Source organism: Sinohyriopsis cumingii, chromosome 7 (genome assembly GCF_028554795.1).
Source record: "Sinohyriopsis cumingii isolate HCF-2022 chromosome 7, ASM2855479v2, whole genome shotgun sequence".
NCBI classification, from domain to species: domain Eukaryota; kingdom Metazoa; phylum Mollusca; class Bivalvia; order Unionida; family Unionidae; genus Sinohyriopsis; species Sinohyriopsis cumingii.
In genome coordinates this window covers 116,724,994-116,745,490 of record NC_142967.1, presented here as the reverse complement: position 1 = coordinate 116,745,490, position 20,497 = coordinate 116,724,994, and the positions used below count along the sequence as shown (strand labels likewise).

Below are 20,497 nucleotides of genomic sequence, written 5' to 3'. Positions count from 1 at the left end.
TAATGGATTAGAAAGTGGTGGAGCTTGGAATGTCAAAGGTACAATATGAATGGACAAGCTGGGTTCATGCAACAGGTCAAAGATAACAAGGTTGTCAGAAAACCCAATGAGCTGCGACTTAATGTAGAGTACTGACTTGCCTGACTCTCTGCTCCATCTATGTGAGAATGGACCACAATAGCATAACTCGCTATACTGGAAACCATGTCTGTGTTGTTATGGCAACTCAGTCTGTGTTGTTATCAATGCTTTGTACTTCAACATCTGAAGAATTCAATCTTGAATGGCTTCTTTGCTGCCAAACAACTGTTTTGGCAGAAAACGGACCATGTATCTTTTGATCAACTTGTTCAGATGCTACAAAGTTCAGATGAAGTACATTCAGTACACCAAAGGTCATGGGAAATCGAATATTTCACACCTGGTGCATTGAGTAGTCTTTGTGCAGCTGCAATGATTATGAAAACTGACCAAGTCACGCAATGAACCACAAAAGGTATAAACTATACACAAATAAACATACCAATGCTGTAATTTATGAAAATGAAAAAAAAATTAACAGTGATTGCTACATAACAATGATATGTCATGTAAACAGCAAAATGTAAAGCAGTATGATCAGTGACTAATTTCATAACAGTAGAAAATTATGCAAAAATACACAAGAAAAACAAATAATTAAGTTACTAACACTTAAAACAAAGAGAATTCAATAAAACAACCAACAATGAAGATGGATGGCCAATATATCCAGAAAATCCAACATATTTTGGGTGGTAAGCTGACACTATGTTACAGGCATCAAGCAAAAGAATAAACTGAGGATATAGGTAGCCACCTAGTCTCGACATGGGTAGATAATTATCATAGTATCTTGGATAAGTTACTTCCAATAGATATTAATTTTTAATATTCTATATTGTATATAGCTTTTGATACAATTTTTATTTTAGTTTTATTCCAAGGGGGCTGAATTTTGGAGGTAATGGAAAAGCCTATATTATCGAGCATTACAAGGTCGTAGGTTGTTAATTTTCCTATGTCTTTATGTATTAAAACCAATAAAAGTCAATGATTGTGCATACTGGGTATAAATAACCAAGTCAGTATTCAAATGAATGATGCATCTAAACTCATTTTTGTGCTTGTAGGCCCCTGGACTCATCAATATATTGATGTGAATGTTTATTATCTAGGATATACCTGTGATTCTGTGTAATGTCCTGGTAAGACCAGATTGTTCCTTGTCAACATCCAATTTAAACACTGCATTCTGGTCAGTGCTGACACCTGGTGGATTAGACAAGTAACAAAGTTTTAGATCAGTAGTAGCTTTTACATAGAAAGAGACAAGCAAATTCTGCCAGCATAATCACTTAAGTCGTGGATGGGACATGGCATGCAATTCATAAATGTCCTATCTGGTTAGTTATCATGCTATCTATTTTGAACCCAGGTAGCAAGTACTTACCATTTGTCAACCCCACCCTCCAAACACAACAAAAACTACTGTTGAAGCTGGATAACATGCTCAATGGCAAAAGTATTAACTGTAATTAACTGATGCAACTAGCCATCCAGTCACTGGCAGAAAATAAATTAAGAAAAGATGCAAATTATCCAGGGTTATTCAATTTCAGCATGGAATAGTAGTTTTCATAATTTCAACAGTATGATAACATGTCAATCTCAATATGTGTCTATAATACAAGTCACATGGGTCATGTAGGCGCATTGACTCATTTTAAATTAAATATAAACTGTTCTTTTAAAATTTAACACTAATTTTCATTAACCAAATTCTATTCAATCCTGATTTCTGAATCATCTGCACCTTAACTGTCATTAAGAAACTTCCCGATGAAAATTATCAATCTCTACGGTCTTTTACAATTGTGGACATGTAAAAAGAGCATGTTAAGCAGAATTGACACAATCGAGGGTTCTGCGATTTTTTAAAATTAAAATGTGTAGTTTTCAATGTGACATCACAGCACATGACATTCAATCTGGATTGTACTGGATCACACCTAAAGGTTCATTTTGTCCAAAAATGGCTACGTACTTTAACATTGATTTTGCCCTATGCACCTCTCGGAGAGTCTAATTAATGACCTTACAAAGCAATATGGATGTATATGAATCCAAATGAAGTGAATACTTGCCACATGAAGGTAAAGAGAATCAAATTCTAAAAAATGACACATTACTGAAATAGGTGGTGTTGAATGCCTACATGACCAGTGTACAATAATACTGTCTTGTACAAAGGACATTCAAAGATTTAGCAGATCTTGTAAATCTTTCAATCTTCTAGTCGTACTGGATACAAAGAAGTTTATGTTAAATTCAATTTTTGGATGACAGATGAACATAATATTGAATTTTTTTTTCATGATTGATAGCACAAATCTTAAAGTCTCTCATGCCAAGATGCAATGTGAAAATTTGGTCAAATTCTGTTCAGCAGTTTCTAAAAAGAAGTCATTTAAATTTTTAGTAATGTTGGCCATAGTTTATCACAGAGCAGCATCGTTTGTATAAACTTAAATGGTTTTGATGCCTGGATGCTTTCTGTCAAGTTAGGTGATAATCTGCTCAGCCATTCTGTCAGTTATTATTTATTAATGCTGGTCGTATCAGAAATGGATTGGCATCAAATGAAATCTGAAAGGCCACTAAGCCAAGATCCTTCCGTTGGAGTGTTCAGCAGTTCGTGAGAAGGATTTGTTTAAAGAATTTTTCATCTGTATTAATGGCAGCTACATTGGGTAGAAGATCAGCAGCATTTGTACATATTTGAAAAACTTTCATGCCACCATTCCCTCTGTCCAATTCAGCGATTTCAGAAAAGCCATTTAAAGCTCTATAATTTTAGTAATGTTGGCCATATCTGATAACAAATTGTAATAATTTTTATAAATGTGTAAGACCTTCAAGTCAGAATGCTTTCTGTAAAATTTGGTAAGATTCTTAGAAGTGGTTTTCAAGATGTTTATTTTGACATTTGCCACATCTGATGGCCAACCAGCATCAACTGTATAAAACTGAAGGGTTTTATGCCTGTGGATTCCATCTAAAACATTTGGTTAAATTATGTTCAATATTATAATTAATTGTAATGCTGGCCAACTTTGATAGCAGATGAAAATCATTTATGATGTACTGAAAGGCTTTTTTTTTATATATCTGCATGCTTTCTGCAAAGTTTTTATAGAATCTGTCTAGTGGTTTTATGAGAAGTTGACAACAGAAGTTTTTCATGGAAATGGATGATATACAATAAATGACACAATGGATTACAGAACAATACCATAAGCTTTTGGTCTTATGACTAGGCAAGCTAAAAATTAAGCACCTCATTAACAGATCTAAAGAAATCAATCAAATGGACAGAACTCTGGCATGTTGGATCTCTGCAGAAAAAGACAGATCCCTTAAAATCGATAACTTGAACTTAAGGCTGTATTTCTGTAAAAACCACTCCAGATAGGTTTTAAACAGCTTTGTAATTAGACGAGTCTATAAATTTTATAATTGTTTACATATCCGACAGTCCTAATTAATGCTGGATAGTATTCAAAATCTAAATTAAACTTATTTCAATTTTCATGCATAACACTCAGAGGTTTTAAACGCAGCACAAAATTTCAAAACCAGAATCAAAACTTACTTGCTTCCTGAGTATGTGGAGTTGCCACTCCACACGGCATCAAAAAGATGGAAAATTTTAACCTGTATTCTCCTTCCCCCAGCATGGACTCGATTCCTGTCCCCTTGAACACATGTGGTAAGAACTCTTTGATTTTTCCTGATACACATGAATCCTTTAATTTCTGCCATGACTCTCCCATTTTGGGGGTGAAGCGGATTACAATTGATCCCTTGTAGGCTCCACTGAACTCTAATCCTAAATGTTCAACTGCCTGACTATTAAGCTCATTTCCAAGCTCTTTTGTTCTCAACAAGGTAACAACCTGGTTTTCTACCTCTGTTGGGATTTGCCGCAGTCCTCCTTCATTTTTGGCATACTTATTAGCAGATGTATCTTCAGAATCTGAAGAATAAAGTCCAATTTTACAGTTGCTCATTATACCTCGCTATTTTCTTAATCTCTTATACTGTTGCAACATTCAATATATGGCACTGAAAACATGAGACTGTCAGTACATATATTTAAACTATTACTGAAACATCAGTGCTGAGAAAATTCTTTCTCTCTCTGCAAACAGCACCTTACAACTATGCTGGGCTTGTGAAATCTGATTTTAATTAGTGGTAGGAACGAAATTTTACTATCGTAAACACACTGCTCCTTGCAATCTTTAGCATATATTTCTTCATTTTATTTTCTCTTTATTATTACGACTTCCTTTAAAAAAAATTCCTACAATTACTTTAGGTATTTTTTTGAATATCCATTGAAGATTACTAATAGGTCTCTACATTTACCTATATCTGAGACAACTCTTTTAGACATAAACTTAAATGAATGGCAAGCTGATCCACACATCGTTGCTTATTTTAGTAATACCATAAATCTGGCAACAATTATTAGTAATACAAACTATATTTGCTAGAGATCTTACACTGTACAATAGACAACAAAATAGTTACATTGCACCAAGTACAATTAATTTATAAAGTCTTATTAATCCCAACATTTGCATAAACTGATTTTAAGTTGACAAATTTCAAATGTTGCTCCCATTTATTATATTATACGCAATATAAAGAAGTTATCAACTGAACAGAAGCTGAATTAATGGCAACAAAAATCCAAGCAAACATATTCCTGCCTTGCTCAAGTTGTTAACTGAATGGTCAGCCAGGAAAAACTTCAATTTCAGTGACCTTTCAAATAATGATCCACACAGAATTATAACTTTGCATGTTACTACTGGTCAACAAGAAAGGACTTCTAAAAGTGTGAAGACTAAGGGCATATCATTTTAGGAATGGGGAATGGGCATATCATTTTAGGAATGGGAAATGGGCATATGATTTTAGGAATGGGAAATGGGCATATCATTTTAGGAATGGGAAATGGGCATATCATTGGCATATCATTTTAGGAATGGGAAATTGGTATATCATTTTAGGAAAGGGAAATGGGCATATGATTTTAGGAATGGGGAATGGGCACATCTTTTTAGGAATGGGGAATGGGTACATCATTTTATGAATGGGAAATGGGCACATCATTTTAGGAATGGGGAATGGGCATATGATTTTAGGAATGGGGAATGGGCATATGATTTTAGGAATGGGGAATGGGCATATCATTTTAGGAATGGGGCATGGGCTTATCATTTTAGGAATCAGGAATGGCATATCATTTTAAGAATGGGAAATGGACATATCATTTTAGGAATGGGAAAACGGAACATCATTTTAGGAATGGGAAATGGGCATATCATTTTAGCAATCAGGAATGGCATACCATTTTAAGAATGGGAAATGGACATATCATTTTAGGAATGGGAAAACGGAACATCATTTTAGGAATGGGAAATGGGCTTATCATTTTAGGAATAGGAAATGGGCACATCATTTTAGGAATGGGAAATGGGCTTATCATTTTAGGAATGGGAAATGGGCTTATCATTTTAGGAATGGGAAATGGACATATCATTTTAGGAATGGGAAATGGGGCTTTTTTTAGGAATAGGAAATGGGCACATCATTTTAGGAATGGGAAATGGGCTTATCATTTTAGGAATGGGGAATGGACAAAGTTTAGGAATGGGGAATGGGAACATCATTTTAGGAATGGGAAATGGGCACATCATATTAGGAATGGGAAATGGGCATATCAATTTAGGAATGATGAATGGGAACATCATATAAGGAATTGGAGATGGGCATATCATATTCATATTTTTCATTCCTCCTGGAACCTGGTTGGTCGTAGGGGGCACCACTGATGACTGTGACAATCTCTCCATTTTGCCCTATTCTCCACTACTATTTGAGACTTTGTAAAGTCCATGCCTGTCCACTTTTTAATGTTATCTTCCCATCTCTTTTTCTATCTTTTTTCTCTTTCTTCTCAATGTGCCTTAGAGGATTGTCCTTGACAGGCCAGATGAGTGCAAGACATGGCCATACCATGAGCAGATCTTTATATGGTCCATTTGCACCTTGAATTCTGATGTGCACCCTCTCATTAGAGACATGGTCAAAGAACAAGATTTTCTGGATCCTTCTTTATCATATTAGGAAAGGGCACATTTTAGGAACGGGGAATCAGCACATCATTTTAGGAATGAGAAATGGGCGTATCATTAAAGGAATGGGGATTATTATTTTAGGAATGGGTATATCATTAGAAATGGGAATGGACATATTTTAGGAATGAGGAATGGGTGTATCATTTTAGGAATGTGCATATTACGTTTGGAAACAAATTTGATCAATTAAAAATATGATGCAGATAATTCCATACTGTTTTGTGAGAAAATAACACAATTACCTGTAGACTTCCTCTTGACCATTGCAACTCGATTCCTCTCTAAACCTCGCAAAATGTGCTCTAGATTATTTTTCCTTAGAACTTTAGTCAATACATCATACACATTGTCTGAGCACTGCATCATCAAAGACACAAGCAATCGAATCTTGTCTTCTACGCTGTTACAGTCTGTAATACTGTTATGGTTCCGAATGCTGATGAAAAAGTTGGATAACAAGTAGTCACTCAGTTGATCTACAATTTCTTTATCATACAAATGGGAGATGAGATGTTCCGTATCACAATCACTGAGATGAAAATGGTGATTAGTAACACTGGTATCTATGCTTGGACGTCTTCCAGATGAAATATCCTCCAACAGCAGAAATTCTACCATGAATAAAAAAAAATTATTTCAGTAGTGAATGAAACAATGAGTAACCTTGAGATCTACTGCCTTCTCTGAGCATTTCCCACTTTTCCAAAGATTCTGAGAAATGTAAGTAACCATTAGTTACCAATTTCGTCAATTTTAGGAGCTGTATTTTATTTGGCATCATACAGCCAGTACTGTATTGCTATTGCCATTAAACCCTACACATATAAACATATCAGCACTCTATGGCCATTAAACCCTACACATTTATCAGCACCCTAAATATGATTACAACTAGTAACCTATTGTCTAGCAGTGTCAGTTTACATCCTTCTTATCCTGTGCTTTTTTTCCATGGTAACATAAATGATGCTGAATGATGAAAATTTAAATATGACAAAGATCCACTACACAACTAGCCTGAATTGTGTATCATGATTGGCTGAAATATTCTGAATGGTTCGAGTTATGCAGAACTCATTATGGTCAGCCAAATGGACAGGAAGATAAATATATTCGCCCAGAGAGGAGTGAGATTAAATATATACAAGTACAACATGAATTAAGCATGTCAGGAATTACCCCCAGTAAAGGATACATGGGTCAATGAGATGCTTTAAGTCAATGACAATTCACTTGGTTTTGTAGTGGATAAGAATCTGAAAATGGCTATTATCATATTTAAAAAAACTATTTCATCAATGATTGAACAAAAACATGTATCTCTTGTAAATAAACATTTCTACTCCCAGAAGAAACAATGTCCATACCATTTCCTACACACTTGTCTATCTATGTTATCAACTAACTTAGTTATCTATCCATCTCTTTCTCCTTTGCAACTGGAACTTCCTGCTCTAAATTTGTGGACTTTCTGATTTAATATTGAGGCAGTCCTTCAAATGCTATTGTAAGAAATTAATGGATACTTTCTGTCTCGTTCAGGTGCTGAAAATTAAATGTACCCTTTAATGGATACTTTCTGTCTTGTTGCTGAAAATTAAATGTACCCTAACCAAAATGATGAAACTTTCTGGTTATCAAGTGAACTCTCCAACCACCTTGCCCAATTTTTGGCAATTGACAGAGCGCTGTATATCGAATTCTCATTAATGAAAAGGTTGCTCTGACAAGAGTATAGCTGACTTTGTTCATTGAAAGAAAGTTTGTTTTGTACTGGTTTTGACCAGGCCCATACACCCACTGTGCCATTACTCTTCAAGCTAATAAATATGAGAGAGAGAGAGAGAGAGAGAGAGAGAGAAGACTTGTCTCAATTTGTATTTTTAAAAGGGTCACAGCACAATCAAAAGTTGGTCATTTAACATCGCTGACTTTCATATATCTATTTTAGCTGCTTGTTTAGAGTTTTTATTGGACAAGCAACATTTTTTACTACTTGCATGAGTTGGCAAATGGAATTTTAGAAATTGTACGACCACTGATGTTACAAAGGAAACCTAGGGCAAAAGGTTTAAAAATAGAGAGTAAAAAGTACACGAAACTGAATACAGTGAATTTGCTTTCTTTTATTAGTATTATCATTTTGTGAAGAATTCAGTTGCATGTACAATTGCTATGGACAGAAGCTAAAACCTGCATTTAGAGTGGCCAAATTAAGGTATGAAAATTCTTTATTTCTTTAAGCATTCTGAAGAATATTGGGAAAAGCGTTGTAACTGCATACAGCTGGGAATTACAGTTTTGGGAGGTAAAGCATTTTCTTTTTTTTTGCTTATATAGGAGTTATATTTTGAGGATTCTATTTTATTCATTACAACTCATTCTAGTACATTGATTTTCACTACTTACATAGTTATTATGCGCAAGTCATTGTGTATGCCCTACAGACTCTTATCTAATACATTAAGTGTAATTATTCATATTCAAGTATGCAACACTAGTATGTTGAACATAATACAGTCACTCAGTGTAATGTACACATTAACCTTATACTACGACTCAAAACGGTTTTCGTTTTGTTGAGACTGCTAACGGGACATTGTGCTAGCCAGGGAATCTCGCCACAAGGGCGGACATCTTAAGAACACTGGGACGAAAGCCCCAGTCACATTAACCACTTCCAACCCTGGAGAGATAAGGCCGGGTTGAGAGACTGCTAAAGGGAGTTGTGCTAGTTAGAAAATCCTGTCATAAGGGCAGATAAACTAAGGATGTCCTAAGAATGTTGGGACAAGGGAGCCCCCAGTCACAAGAAGTACAATATTATTCACTATTCAGTGGAGAAGCCATTGGAGGGCGTACCTACAAAATGAAGGAGCCTTTGGAGGGCATACCTATGCAGTGAAGAAGTCATTGGAGGGTAAGGGCGTATGTACTCAGTGAATAACAATTCAGTGCAGATGTACCAATGAACATAACGTGCTCTTAAGAACTTTAAGAACAGTCAATACTGAAGAATGGTTAAACTGCAGTTATGTCTTCTTTCTACTGTTGTGCAACAAGAGCACGGACAATGCAATCTTAAGAGTGTCCAATGACAAAACAATGGATATCATAACCGCAACTAAATGTTTAATTCTAAACTGGGTCTTCTAGTCTGTGGTCTGGAGAAATACATAGAAATTAGTAGCCCAAGAAATAATTAAATCTGTAAGTAATAGAAGGAAGAGGTAGTAAAATTAAGCATTCAAAAATAGCATGCATATTCAGAAGAGATTTTTGTTACAGTCCTTACTTTTCCTTTCGTCATCAGAAACTTCCGTCTTTTTTATTCTTTTCCCAACGTGTAAAAACTGTCTGTTTTTTTCAAGAGTTGTTAAAAATGCCACAACAGTGGCAGGCTTTCCTCTAATCACTTTTTTGAGGAGCAGTTCCACAGCTTCTCTCCGAGGCCGTGAGCTGTCGGTGATTCGTTCCACCTCATGCATTACCAAATGAGTGTCACTGTCATCATAGAGCCTGTCAGCAATATCCTTAATATCTGAGCTTGTCAGTTCCTCTTTCAACCATCCATACTGTTTTACAATCTGTAACAGGAGCATTCCGGCCTCAGGAGGAAAGTCTGAAAAATTGTGAATACATTCAGGAAAACCAGCTAAAGTTTAAATTTACTACAAGTATTGCTGATGATTGTGACATAAAAAATAGAATGAATAATCTGTAATTTGCCCAGAGCTCTGCCCATGCTCTTTTTCACAGGAAAATATTTGCAAATAAAACAAATATTTACTGAACTTCATCAACCTACAGTGTTGCTCTAAAGCCAAGAAATGTCAAAATCTGTTGAAAAACCAACTGATACAGTGCGAGTTCTTGAAGTTCACAGTTATCATTTACTTTCTGCAGTTCGGTCCAGATTATGAGTCCTATTCACACATTCTAATATACATTAAGATTATGTATTCTCACTTGAGTTGGCTGGTTTGACACTTGCATTTTTATGATATCAGCCATACTCAAATATCAGAATTGCATCATGAAAATACTATCCATTATGCAGATATCTGGTAAATAATTTACATATTTTCTGTATCTGATCGTGTAAGATCATTAAGAATGTATGATTTGTTGCATGACAAAGTTTGTCAGAGCATTCAGAAAAGATTGAACTTGTGAGTTCCAACTCTTTCCATGTACTCACTAAAGACTGGTACTTTCAGTTTGAGTTCAAGACTGTTTTTACTCTCAGCCAATCAAAAGTAAAAATACAAAATACAGCTGTTTGTGATTGGCTGACACAAAATCTCGTGTTTGAACTCTAAAGTTTATGATGTCCTGGCCTGGCCCTTTATTCATTACATTTCTCAGCTAGAGTGCACACTCAATTCAAATTTCAATACCATACAATAATGAACCAATTAAAAATACAATACCTTTTCACACATTCTATCAAATTATTATGGTCACAAAGTTCATTTCTTGGCCAAGGCCATTTGAATACACCAAAACATAACTACAAAATATGTAGAAGTCTACGGGAAGTACAAAATCTGGTGAATTTGTATTGTTTACGTTTGAGTTATTCACAAAATTTCAATATTGTTTTACAAAAATGACAGTGTAGTATAGTCCTTTTTCCTTCTACTGACCAAAAATGTTGACTAGTGGCAGAATTTCATACTATGAGTTTAAATACTGGTGCAGTATTTGACAGTTTAAACTATAATGTTATGAAGTCACAGTATAAATACACTTTTATGGCACAGTACTCTGAAATGCAATACTTTAATGGAATTATTTTTCAAGTTGCATACAAATGTTACCAGGCTTAATTTTACATTTATATTTTGTGTAAATTAACTGCTGTTTTTAACAAATATCTTTATGCAGCATTTAGGCGTGAAAATGATTTATATCTCTGCCACACATATGCAGAAAAACATAAATATGATATGAAAAATTATCATCAGCTAAAAGTAAGATGATTTTTCTCAGAGACTTCAGCAAGATCTTGACAACATTGACCTATTTACCAAGTTTGATAAAAAACACACCAAAATAAAGTCTCTACAGTGCTAAAATATTTTGTATAAGATGCAAGATCGTATCATAAATATGCACAGGTCATGCAACAACCCCCCAAAAAACCAAACAACAAAAAAGCCAAAATCTTGATGATATCAACCACTTTACTAAGTCTGATAAAATGTATTGCTCCTAGATCATGCAAATGACACATGCCGACTGCATTTATTAGTACAAAAAATAAGGTGTTGTACTTTGTCATAAAGACATTTAAAATTAACAAGTGGAAACATATGTATGGGTTTGGCTCCAGTAGTTAGATGGGGCTCTACAGTTTTGTATCATGTTTATGGTTAGAATTTTAAAGAAAAAGAATTTCCCCCGGTATCCTCACTGGTTATACTGGCTATTTAAAAAAGAGCTTGTATATATTTGGTATTGTTCAAAGAAACTTTAATCCCCTTTATTTCTGTGTATGATTGATGGGTGTAATATGGATTATAGCGTATAAAGCTTGGCATTACCCTAGATGTGCACATTTAAAAAAACTGCTAGCTCCACTTGGTCATTTTCACTTACTGGACTTCAGAGGTAAACTGTATTAAAAAAAGAGCCGATTTCCTTTTTTTTTTTTACATTTTATATATTTGGTAAATCATTCATTGCACTTTCAGAAGCTGGTAATGTCTAACTAGGCAAAACTCATTTTCCCAGTTTTAATAGGTGCTAAAGATGTACTTTAGCATAATTAAGGCTGAATTTTTTTTAGCACAAGGGAACAGTCATTTTAGTAAGCAGTGTGCTTAGATCATGTACAATTCCATAAGTACAATATCCAAAAGAAATGTCAGCCACATTACATCAAAGTAGCAAAGAGTTATGCCAACATTCTCTCCACTGTGCATGTTTGAAATGCAAACAACTTCACCTTGCATACATCACTCTCTCAAAAGTACATAATATCTGGTGGGCACCCCTTATGAGTAATTCTAGCTGTGAAGCTTCAATTTGTTGGTGTTTGCCTACACTGGATACAGAGACTCTGAGCTTACAAGGGAGGCAACTCCAACATTACTGGTGACAAATGTGCAGGACTCACGGTACTAATTCCACTCCAATGGTAAACATATGGAAACACCGTCATATTCAAAATTCAATAACTTAAAATTTATGGGTGCTGATAATGACACCTATAATTTTTCGTGCACATCTAACCTTGGTGCAAGCTTATGTGTGGAGAACACCATATGACCCGCGGCAATTTGTTTACATACATGTGCATGAAACACGTGTTATTGATTCTGCACCAAATGAATCAGGTGCTACTTTCAGTATTGAGTACTCCTGAGTCAAGCCTGTAAAAATGCTAAAATTGCATCAGTAGAAATTTGTCAATATTTTTTTTACATTACATATAGGACAAGCTCTCAAAAGATATTTTTCCTAAAATTTTAATTTTCATTATTAACCAATTATGGACCACCAAACCTGTAAATACTCTATCATTTCTTCACCCATTTCTAGACTGGTTCACAGTTCTTCCGTATAATTAGTACCGTGTGTCCTATAACCAGATTTAATTTTTTTTGAAAAAGTTGTATTTTACTCCTTGATATTAGAGCATAATTGTAAGAAAGAATTGGCCATGCTTGTGCATGGATAATAGTGCAATAGTATTTTATGTGATACCAATATCTATAGTTAAATTGCATCCGCATCACATGTTGCTGTGTTGTATTGTACTTATTAATGGCTTATTCTTGTTATTAAAATAATTGTTTTCTGCCTTTATATCTTCATGTTATCTTTCTATGGCATGCATGCTACACAAAAGAAACACAAGCATGCTGACATCAGCAAGTATGACATCACAGGGTATCAAATTACATGACGCATTGTATTTTCATCTCTCACTGGCTATAAGACAAGTTTTAAATGTTTTAAATTTCAAAATTGCATTTCTTTTCTTGCTGACTCTCACAGAAATAAGATACAGTGCATCCCTATTCACATCAATCAAACAAAACAAATAAGTGTGCCACATGATAGGTCAAAATGATAAGAGGCCATTGCCCTTTTGTGACTAAAACATATACACACACCCATGAAGCATCAAGAGATGCTGACATTCCAAACTTATTTAAACTATCATCACATGTGATTCATGACCCCCAAATGTTAATAAAAAGGTATAAAAGCCAAGGAAGAGTTCCATAAGCTTTATTATACTGAATAATTAAATAACATAGTGCTACTTTTTAGTATAAAACTATGGGGAAGGGTGAATAAGCAAAGAATAGACAGAGTAATTTCTTCAAGCTTGGTAATGTTCCCCACAACGGGGGTGGGGGGAATGTGTATCAACCCAAATAACACATCAGCATGAGGTATGTTACATAAGGACAGCAAGAGACAAATTTGAAAAAGCTATCCAAAGTTCCTATAATGCTGACATTGATGTTGGAGACAGAAAGTGTATGCACAAACTGTTATGACTCAAGCTATTAAGTATGCTGGAGGTGGAGAAATGTGTGAAAAACTTTGCTATGCCAAGACAAGTTCATGTCTCTATGCAATATGCAGACACTGATAAAAATTGTCACTGAATACACTACTTGTTAAATTTAAGTAATAGAATTGAATTGCATATTGAAGTTGTCTAATACATAAACATATACCTACATTTACCCAAAGCTCATAAAAAGTTAAGAAAAAGTCTCAAAATCATTACTGTGGCTACTTTCCACTATAATCAGTGTTAAATTACTTACTTTTTAATATAAAGCTGAAAAAATGCATACATTATTGAACAAAAGAGAAACAAAGCAAACATTGCAATCACTCAATTACAGTCAAAGGGGAGGTAATACACCTTGAATTGGCAAACCAAATAGCAAGCTCTAATTTACAGCTAAATGATTCCTTACTATTACTTGATGGTAAGAACAGAGCAATGTAGGTTTAATAAATAGCTTTTGTTTCAAATATGAAACCATATTTCTGACATGAAGCTTGTTTTCATTTATTCACAACAACATATATGGTGAAGAAAACCCATATCACTTAGTGCACGCAGTAATCAAATGCTGAGATTTGGAATAATGTGTTCTGAGACCACAAGTTGCAACACCCTGAGTATAAAGGTTTTCTATCATGGGACTTGGTACATGAAGAAAAAAGAGATCTGGTTTGGTGGGAGAGAGCAGTATGTTCACCATGCAGTTATACATCAAGAATGTTTCAACTGTATGAAGGGAGGTTGGGGAAGAAAAACTGCCTGTGTAAAGAATGCAATACAGATAGGACTTTTGCAGACTTATATTGGGAATGAAGGGTTGAAAACTATTATTTTAAGTGAAAATGTCCCTCCCTGCTCCCTCAACAAAAGGAATGCAGAAAAGTTCCAATACTGTTTGCCCAAAAATGTAATGTACCAATATGAGAAACATGCTGAACATAGAATAGGTGTCAAGGAGTTTAATTCTAGGATAAGAAATAAGACCGGTATAATTGATATTCAATGTGACTCGACATATAATAATTCAATTTACAGGTTGAGGCAATGCAGCATGTGCAGTTTTGTGCACAGTCCTTATTTTTACAATGTTCTCTGCTTTGATCTGCTGAGTGTGTCTCTAAAGTTAAATGATCAGTACTATACGTAAGTGATTGTGACATAAGTGGCTTACATATAAAATCTACCCCACCCCACCCCATTTTGGGGAATTATTGCATGTGTTAAATGGTATTTAACCATACAGGCCAATCTATGGGTACCATCATATGAAATTCTGCCATCAGGCCATACTGTGCTCTTTTCCCTATGGCCTGAGCTATATACTTCCACTCTCCAGTGTATAAAACCATCCCCATCTGTCTTTTGTATAGAATTTTTCTCCAAAATCACAGGCAAACCATGATAAAAAGACTCCATTATCACTGTCATATGTAAAAACCACCAAATTGATACCCTGGATGCACGTGGTAACCATGGAAACAACAAACTCCTATTATGGTATAGGTCGCATATAGGACTCACGGTACTAATTCCACTCCAATGGTAAACATATGGAAACACTGTCATATTCAAAATTCAATAACTTAAAATTTATGGGTGCTGATAATGACACCTATAATTTTTCGTGCACATCTAACCTTGGTGCAAGCTTATGTGTGGAGAACACCATATGACCCGCGGCAATTTGTTTACATACATGTGCATGAAACACGTGTTATTGATTCTGCACCAAATGAATCAGGTGCTACTTTCAGTATTGAGTACTCCTGAGTCAAGCCTGTAAAAATGCTAAAATTGCATCAGTAGAAATTTGTCAATATTTTTTTTACATTACATATAGGACAAGCTCTCAAAAGATATTTTTCCTAAAATTTTAATTTTCATTATTATCCAATTATGGACCACCAAACCTGTAAATACTCTATCATTTCTTCACCCATTTCTAGACTGGTTCACAGTTCTTCCGTATAATTAGTACCGTGTGTCCTGCAAGTACTAGCTGTAAACAGGATTTATATTAAAAGCCTGTCATCGTGTTATTGACTTCAATTGCCTTCTCATGATTTCCATTGAGACTCAAATCAAGTGGATGAATATTTAAATGGGGATTATAGTTCTTGTATTAATGAAAGCTGCCAGCATACCCCAACTATTAAAACATTTTGAGTGTAGATGTACAGCTAGCTCTGAGTTATTTTCTAAGGTTATTTTTAATGACGAATCAAATATAGGATTGCATGATCTTCTATTATCTGGTCTCTGCAAAGGGGCACTTAGGTTTCAATCCAAACTGTGCAACCATCACGTCTGCTCATCTTTTTATTCACATCTGTGTGGTTTTATCTCATTATCATAATTTTGTAGCTTAGGGTAAAAATATAATGAAAGGCAGGAGCTGCCAGTACTTGATGGAGTTTGTTTCTCCTTTTTACATACACACATATGGGCATTTAGGTGCATTTTTCAGACTGGCTTTTAGACATGTTTTGGTGCAAAATGCATTCAAGGAATCTATACTGGAGATTCAAGTATGATAGATTTGGTGCAAATACATTCAAGGGATCTATACTGCTGGATTAAGTATATATTTTGGTGCAAATGCCATCTAGGGATACATAATGGAAGATGGAGTATAATGACTTTGATGCAAATACATTCAAGGGATCTAGAGGATTGAGTATGATAAATTTGGTACAAGGGATCTATACTTCTGGATAAGTATGATATATTTGGTACAAGGGATCTATACTTCTGGATAAGTATGATAAATTTGGTACAAGGGATCTATACTTCTGGATAAGTATGATATATTTGGTACAAGGGATCTATACTTCTGGATAAGTATGATATATTTGGTACAAGGGATCTATACTTCTGGATAAGTATGATATATTTGGTACTTCTGGATACGTATGATATATTTGGTACAAGGGATCTATACTTCTGGATAAGTATTATAAATTTGGTACAAGGGATCTATACTTCTGGATAAGTATGATATATTTGGTACAAGGGATCTATACTTCTGGATAAGTATGATAAATTTGGTACAAGGGATCTATACTTCTGGATAAGTACGATAAATTTGGTACAAGGGATCTATACTTCTGGATAAGTATGATAAATTTGGTACAAGGGATCTATACTTCTGGATAAGTATGATATATTTGGTACAAGGGATCTATACTTCTGGATAAGTATGATATATTTGGTACAAGGGATCTATACTTCTGGATAAGTATGATATATTTGGTGCAAATGTATTCAAGGAATCTTTACTGAACAATTATGTATCATGAATTTACTTATGTCATTTTAGATATTTTAGATTTACTGTAACAGTGTGCAATGCATAATGCAGGATAAAGGGAAGCAACTTCTATAACTTGAATCAAATGAACGGACTATCCCATCCCCCCACATCGCTCCAAATCATACATGTATTCTAGTATCACTCGTCTTAAACAGCATCTTTTTCAAAACTCCCAAACTAAATAACTGTAGAAATTAACCTCAAAGACCAACTACCTGTTTCAGGTGACCACTTTTCTCACTTCATAGCCGTGCTTAAAAAGGTTTCATTATAGTCTGCACAGCGAGCATCACAGAAATGTTCTATACTGGTCAAGCAAAGTAACTGAATTTAAGTCAATGACCTACACAAGAATGATAAAATTAAATTTTCATGGTAAAATAGAAGTCAGTTAGTATTAAAATAATTACCAGAACAATTAATTTCATGACACTTATGCTCCTCCCATCTGCTTGGAAATTCTTTAACATAAGTGGATTCACCTGTAAATATACAACTAAAAACGTGTTCATGGAACACAAATGCAAAACCACAGCACCTGAACTGACCTAAATGTAAAACCTGTCCAAACTGTGATGGTCAGATATACTGGCTGACAAGATTAACACTAATTGTGATGGCACAACAGTTTAGTAATTATTTAAGAGTTAATATTTACATTTACTAATTTACTAATGACAAAGTGCATCTATGGATAATTCCCAAAAATATGTTAAAAACCAAACCAACTCCTACTTGTAAAATAGTACAAGTGAAAAAAATATGCTCTGAATGTTTTGTAATAAGGTTCCACAAAATAAATAATGAATATTTTCAATTTTTTTAAAATTATATCCACGACTTATATTTATATAATCTGTTATACCACAAGTGTTAAAAATCTCATGCTTTGACCTGCTGCTCTGTCTTATTATCATTTATGCTCACTTTAACTTATAAAGGGTGCCAGGAAAAGTAATTTCTCTCAAAATGAAAAGTTTTTTGAAGGACCTTGTAGATCAATGCAAAAATGTTTCTTTAAATATAATTAAAAGTCAACGAATTTACCATCAGGATCTTCATTTTGTCCAAGTGTATCAATGGTTTCCTTCAAACGTGTAGAATCTGTGGAAAAATCATCATACTAATTTCACTATAATTACACACATAAATAAGTCTAAATGTCTCATATACAAAGTACATGTAACTGGTCTCTAAACATATCAAAATATCCCATACACAAAGTACATGTAACTTGTTTCTGAACTTGTCTAAATGTCCCATATACAAAGTATATAATGGAACTTGTTTCTAAATGAGTCCAATTATCCACAATATGTTTATTTTATGTTACAAGGAATCAACACATTTAGGATGTCTTGATGTAAATATACAAATGGATCCAAAGACTATTATGCACAATCTCAAACTGATGATCTCCACACAGATATTTTTCCCCCAGATCTTTTAGTGCAAATTATTTTCAAGCATAACAAATTCTGAGCAGAAATAAAATAGGAGTACCATGAACTGTACAATATGTCCTCTATGTAGGAATTAGCCGGGCACTGCTTGTCTCAATGACTTTAAGAATGCGATTTTGAAGTAAACTTTTGGTTTTTTTTCCCACAAGACTTACCATGACCTGAACTCTGACCCTAAGTTCCAAATATGCTTCTTTATTACCATATTCTTAGAAATTGCTATGCAAATTCCCATTTTATTTCATAGTCACATTGACCTTAACCTTGATGTTCTAAGCTTGAAATCAAAAGGCCTCTGACATACCTCAATTACAAGCCTTCCACAAATTTTGTTCATGGTAGTTGACCTAGAACTAAAACAGTATGTCTTCCTTTAGTCAAATACCTTGTCCTTCGACACCAAAATCAACAGGCCACTCTCTTATAGCTGAAGGTACATGGTTGAGAACTGATGTTTGTGTATAAACCATTTTCCATTTTTTCAAGAACAGATGGTTATCCTGCTCAATAATTGTTTAATTTGTTTGGAATTATTGTTTAATAATACATACAAAAATATGCCTCCAATGTTGACCATTTTTTTATCAATGGAGCATTAAGTAAATATACAGTTGCATTTTTGTATATTTTTTTGTTGTTGTTGTTGATCTAGGGTTTAACGCCATTTTTCAGCACATGATAGGCTATACATGGCGGCCAGTATAACTGGTGGAGGAAGAACCATGGAAAACCCAGGGAAGAACCACCGACCCACGAGAAGCTACTGGCAGGCTTTCCCACATACCCACGCTAGCCGAGCCTTGGACTCGAACCCACGCAGACAGAGGTGAGATGGCAGTGATCCGGAACGGTGAGCGCTTTAGACCACTCGGCCACTCGGGGCCCCCATTTTTGTATATAAATAATTCCAACAATGAAATCCTAAATACCTCTGGTTTTAACCCTATTTTAACACTTACTATGATTATTATTATTATTTTGTCCAATATACTCAATCTAGACAGCAATATAACTGCATTGAAACATGATTCAATTTTACTCACTTTTCTCTCTCATATTAATGCTTGACAACTAACATACAAGTCACTGTGACCTTTTCTTCTTTTATTCAGTGTTAAAAATGCACATCTGAACTCATACTGGCCATTTTTACTGACTTAATAAATGAGTTGTTAAAAGGGATGAAAAGCAAATTTGACATGTCCATTTAATGTGGACACAACTCACTAACTGGGCCTGATGAAGTAAGAGAGATAAGGAACCAAAGGGAATGGCACCTTATCCAGGTCCCCAATACTTTCAGAAACGTTTACTTTGCAAAGATTCCACAAAGCATTACACTCATAGTGTATGTCTTTTACCCATACATATGACATAGGGAGATGTTGATATTTGTCTCCCACTGACCACGAACTTCTATTAAGCTTCATGAGGGAAAACTCATTTTCCCCTGAAACGCTGACCTATCTTGACCCCTGATGGTTTAACAAAAATATGACTCGTGATGATTCCACAAAACACAAATTTCTTCACTTAAGTATACAAAGGTTATTTTACCTACATATAAAGTATACAAAAGTTATTTTACCTACATATATGTAAATATTATGATAATTACCAATGAAATAACTTTGATCTCCACCTGGCCCGCTTCTTGAGCAATTCACTGAAAAGTAGGACAGTTATATTGTATAATGAGATAATATTTGGTACAGTGATCCCTTATTATAAAACTCCTCAGAATATCTCATACCTCTTATAATGACTTACATGCTTAAGATACAACTTAAACAGTTCCAATGAACCATGGACAAGAAGCACAGAGTAAAACTTGGACAAAACATATTAAAAAAATAATAACAGCTGTTTTCATTATCGCCAGAAATATTTCCTATTGGCAGATGAGACAAACCAGGATAACATAATAAATGCTTATCTGCAAGTC

At 34.6% G+C, this 20,497-nt stretch overlaps 1 protein-coding gene across 4 annotated transcripts in view; it reads right to left on the bottom strand.

Annotated features, from left to right (window-relative positions):
- The window catches only part of LOC149795992 (uncharacterized), a 70,951-nt gene that overhangs the window by 34,634 nt on the left and 15,820 nt on the right, over nt 1-20,497 (bottom strand). For 3 of the 4 annotated variants that reach the window (XM_089965907.1, XM_089965906.1, XM_089965908.1), the window contains exons 5-11: nt 20,171-20,218; nt 18,137-18,193; nt 17,500-17,571; nt 9,529-9,855; nt 6,476-6,844; nt 3,674-4,057; nt 1,204-1,290 (exon numbers count right to left, since the gene is read on the bottom strand). In XM_089965907.1, the coding sequence (XP_089822033.1) occupies nt 1,204-1,290; nt 3,674-4,057; nt 6,476-6,844; nt 9,529-9,855; nt 17,500-17,571; nt 18,137-18,193; nt 20,171-20,218 (1,344 nt within the window). The remainder of the gene's footprint in view (nt 1-1,203; nt 1,291-3,673; nt 4,058-6,475; nt 6,845-9,528; nt 9,856-17,499; nt 17,572-18,136; nt 18,194-20,170; nt 20,219-20,497) is intronic. The other variant, XM_089965909.1, reaches the window with a different exon arrangement.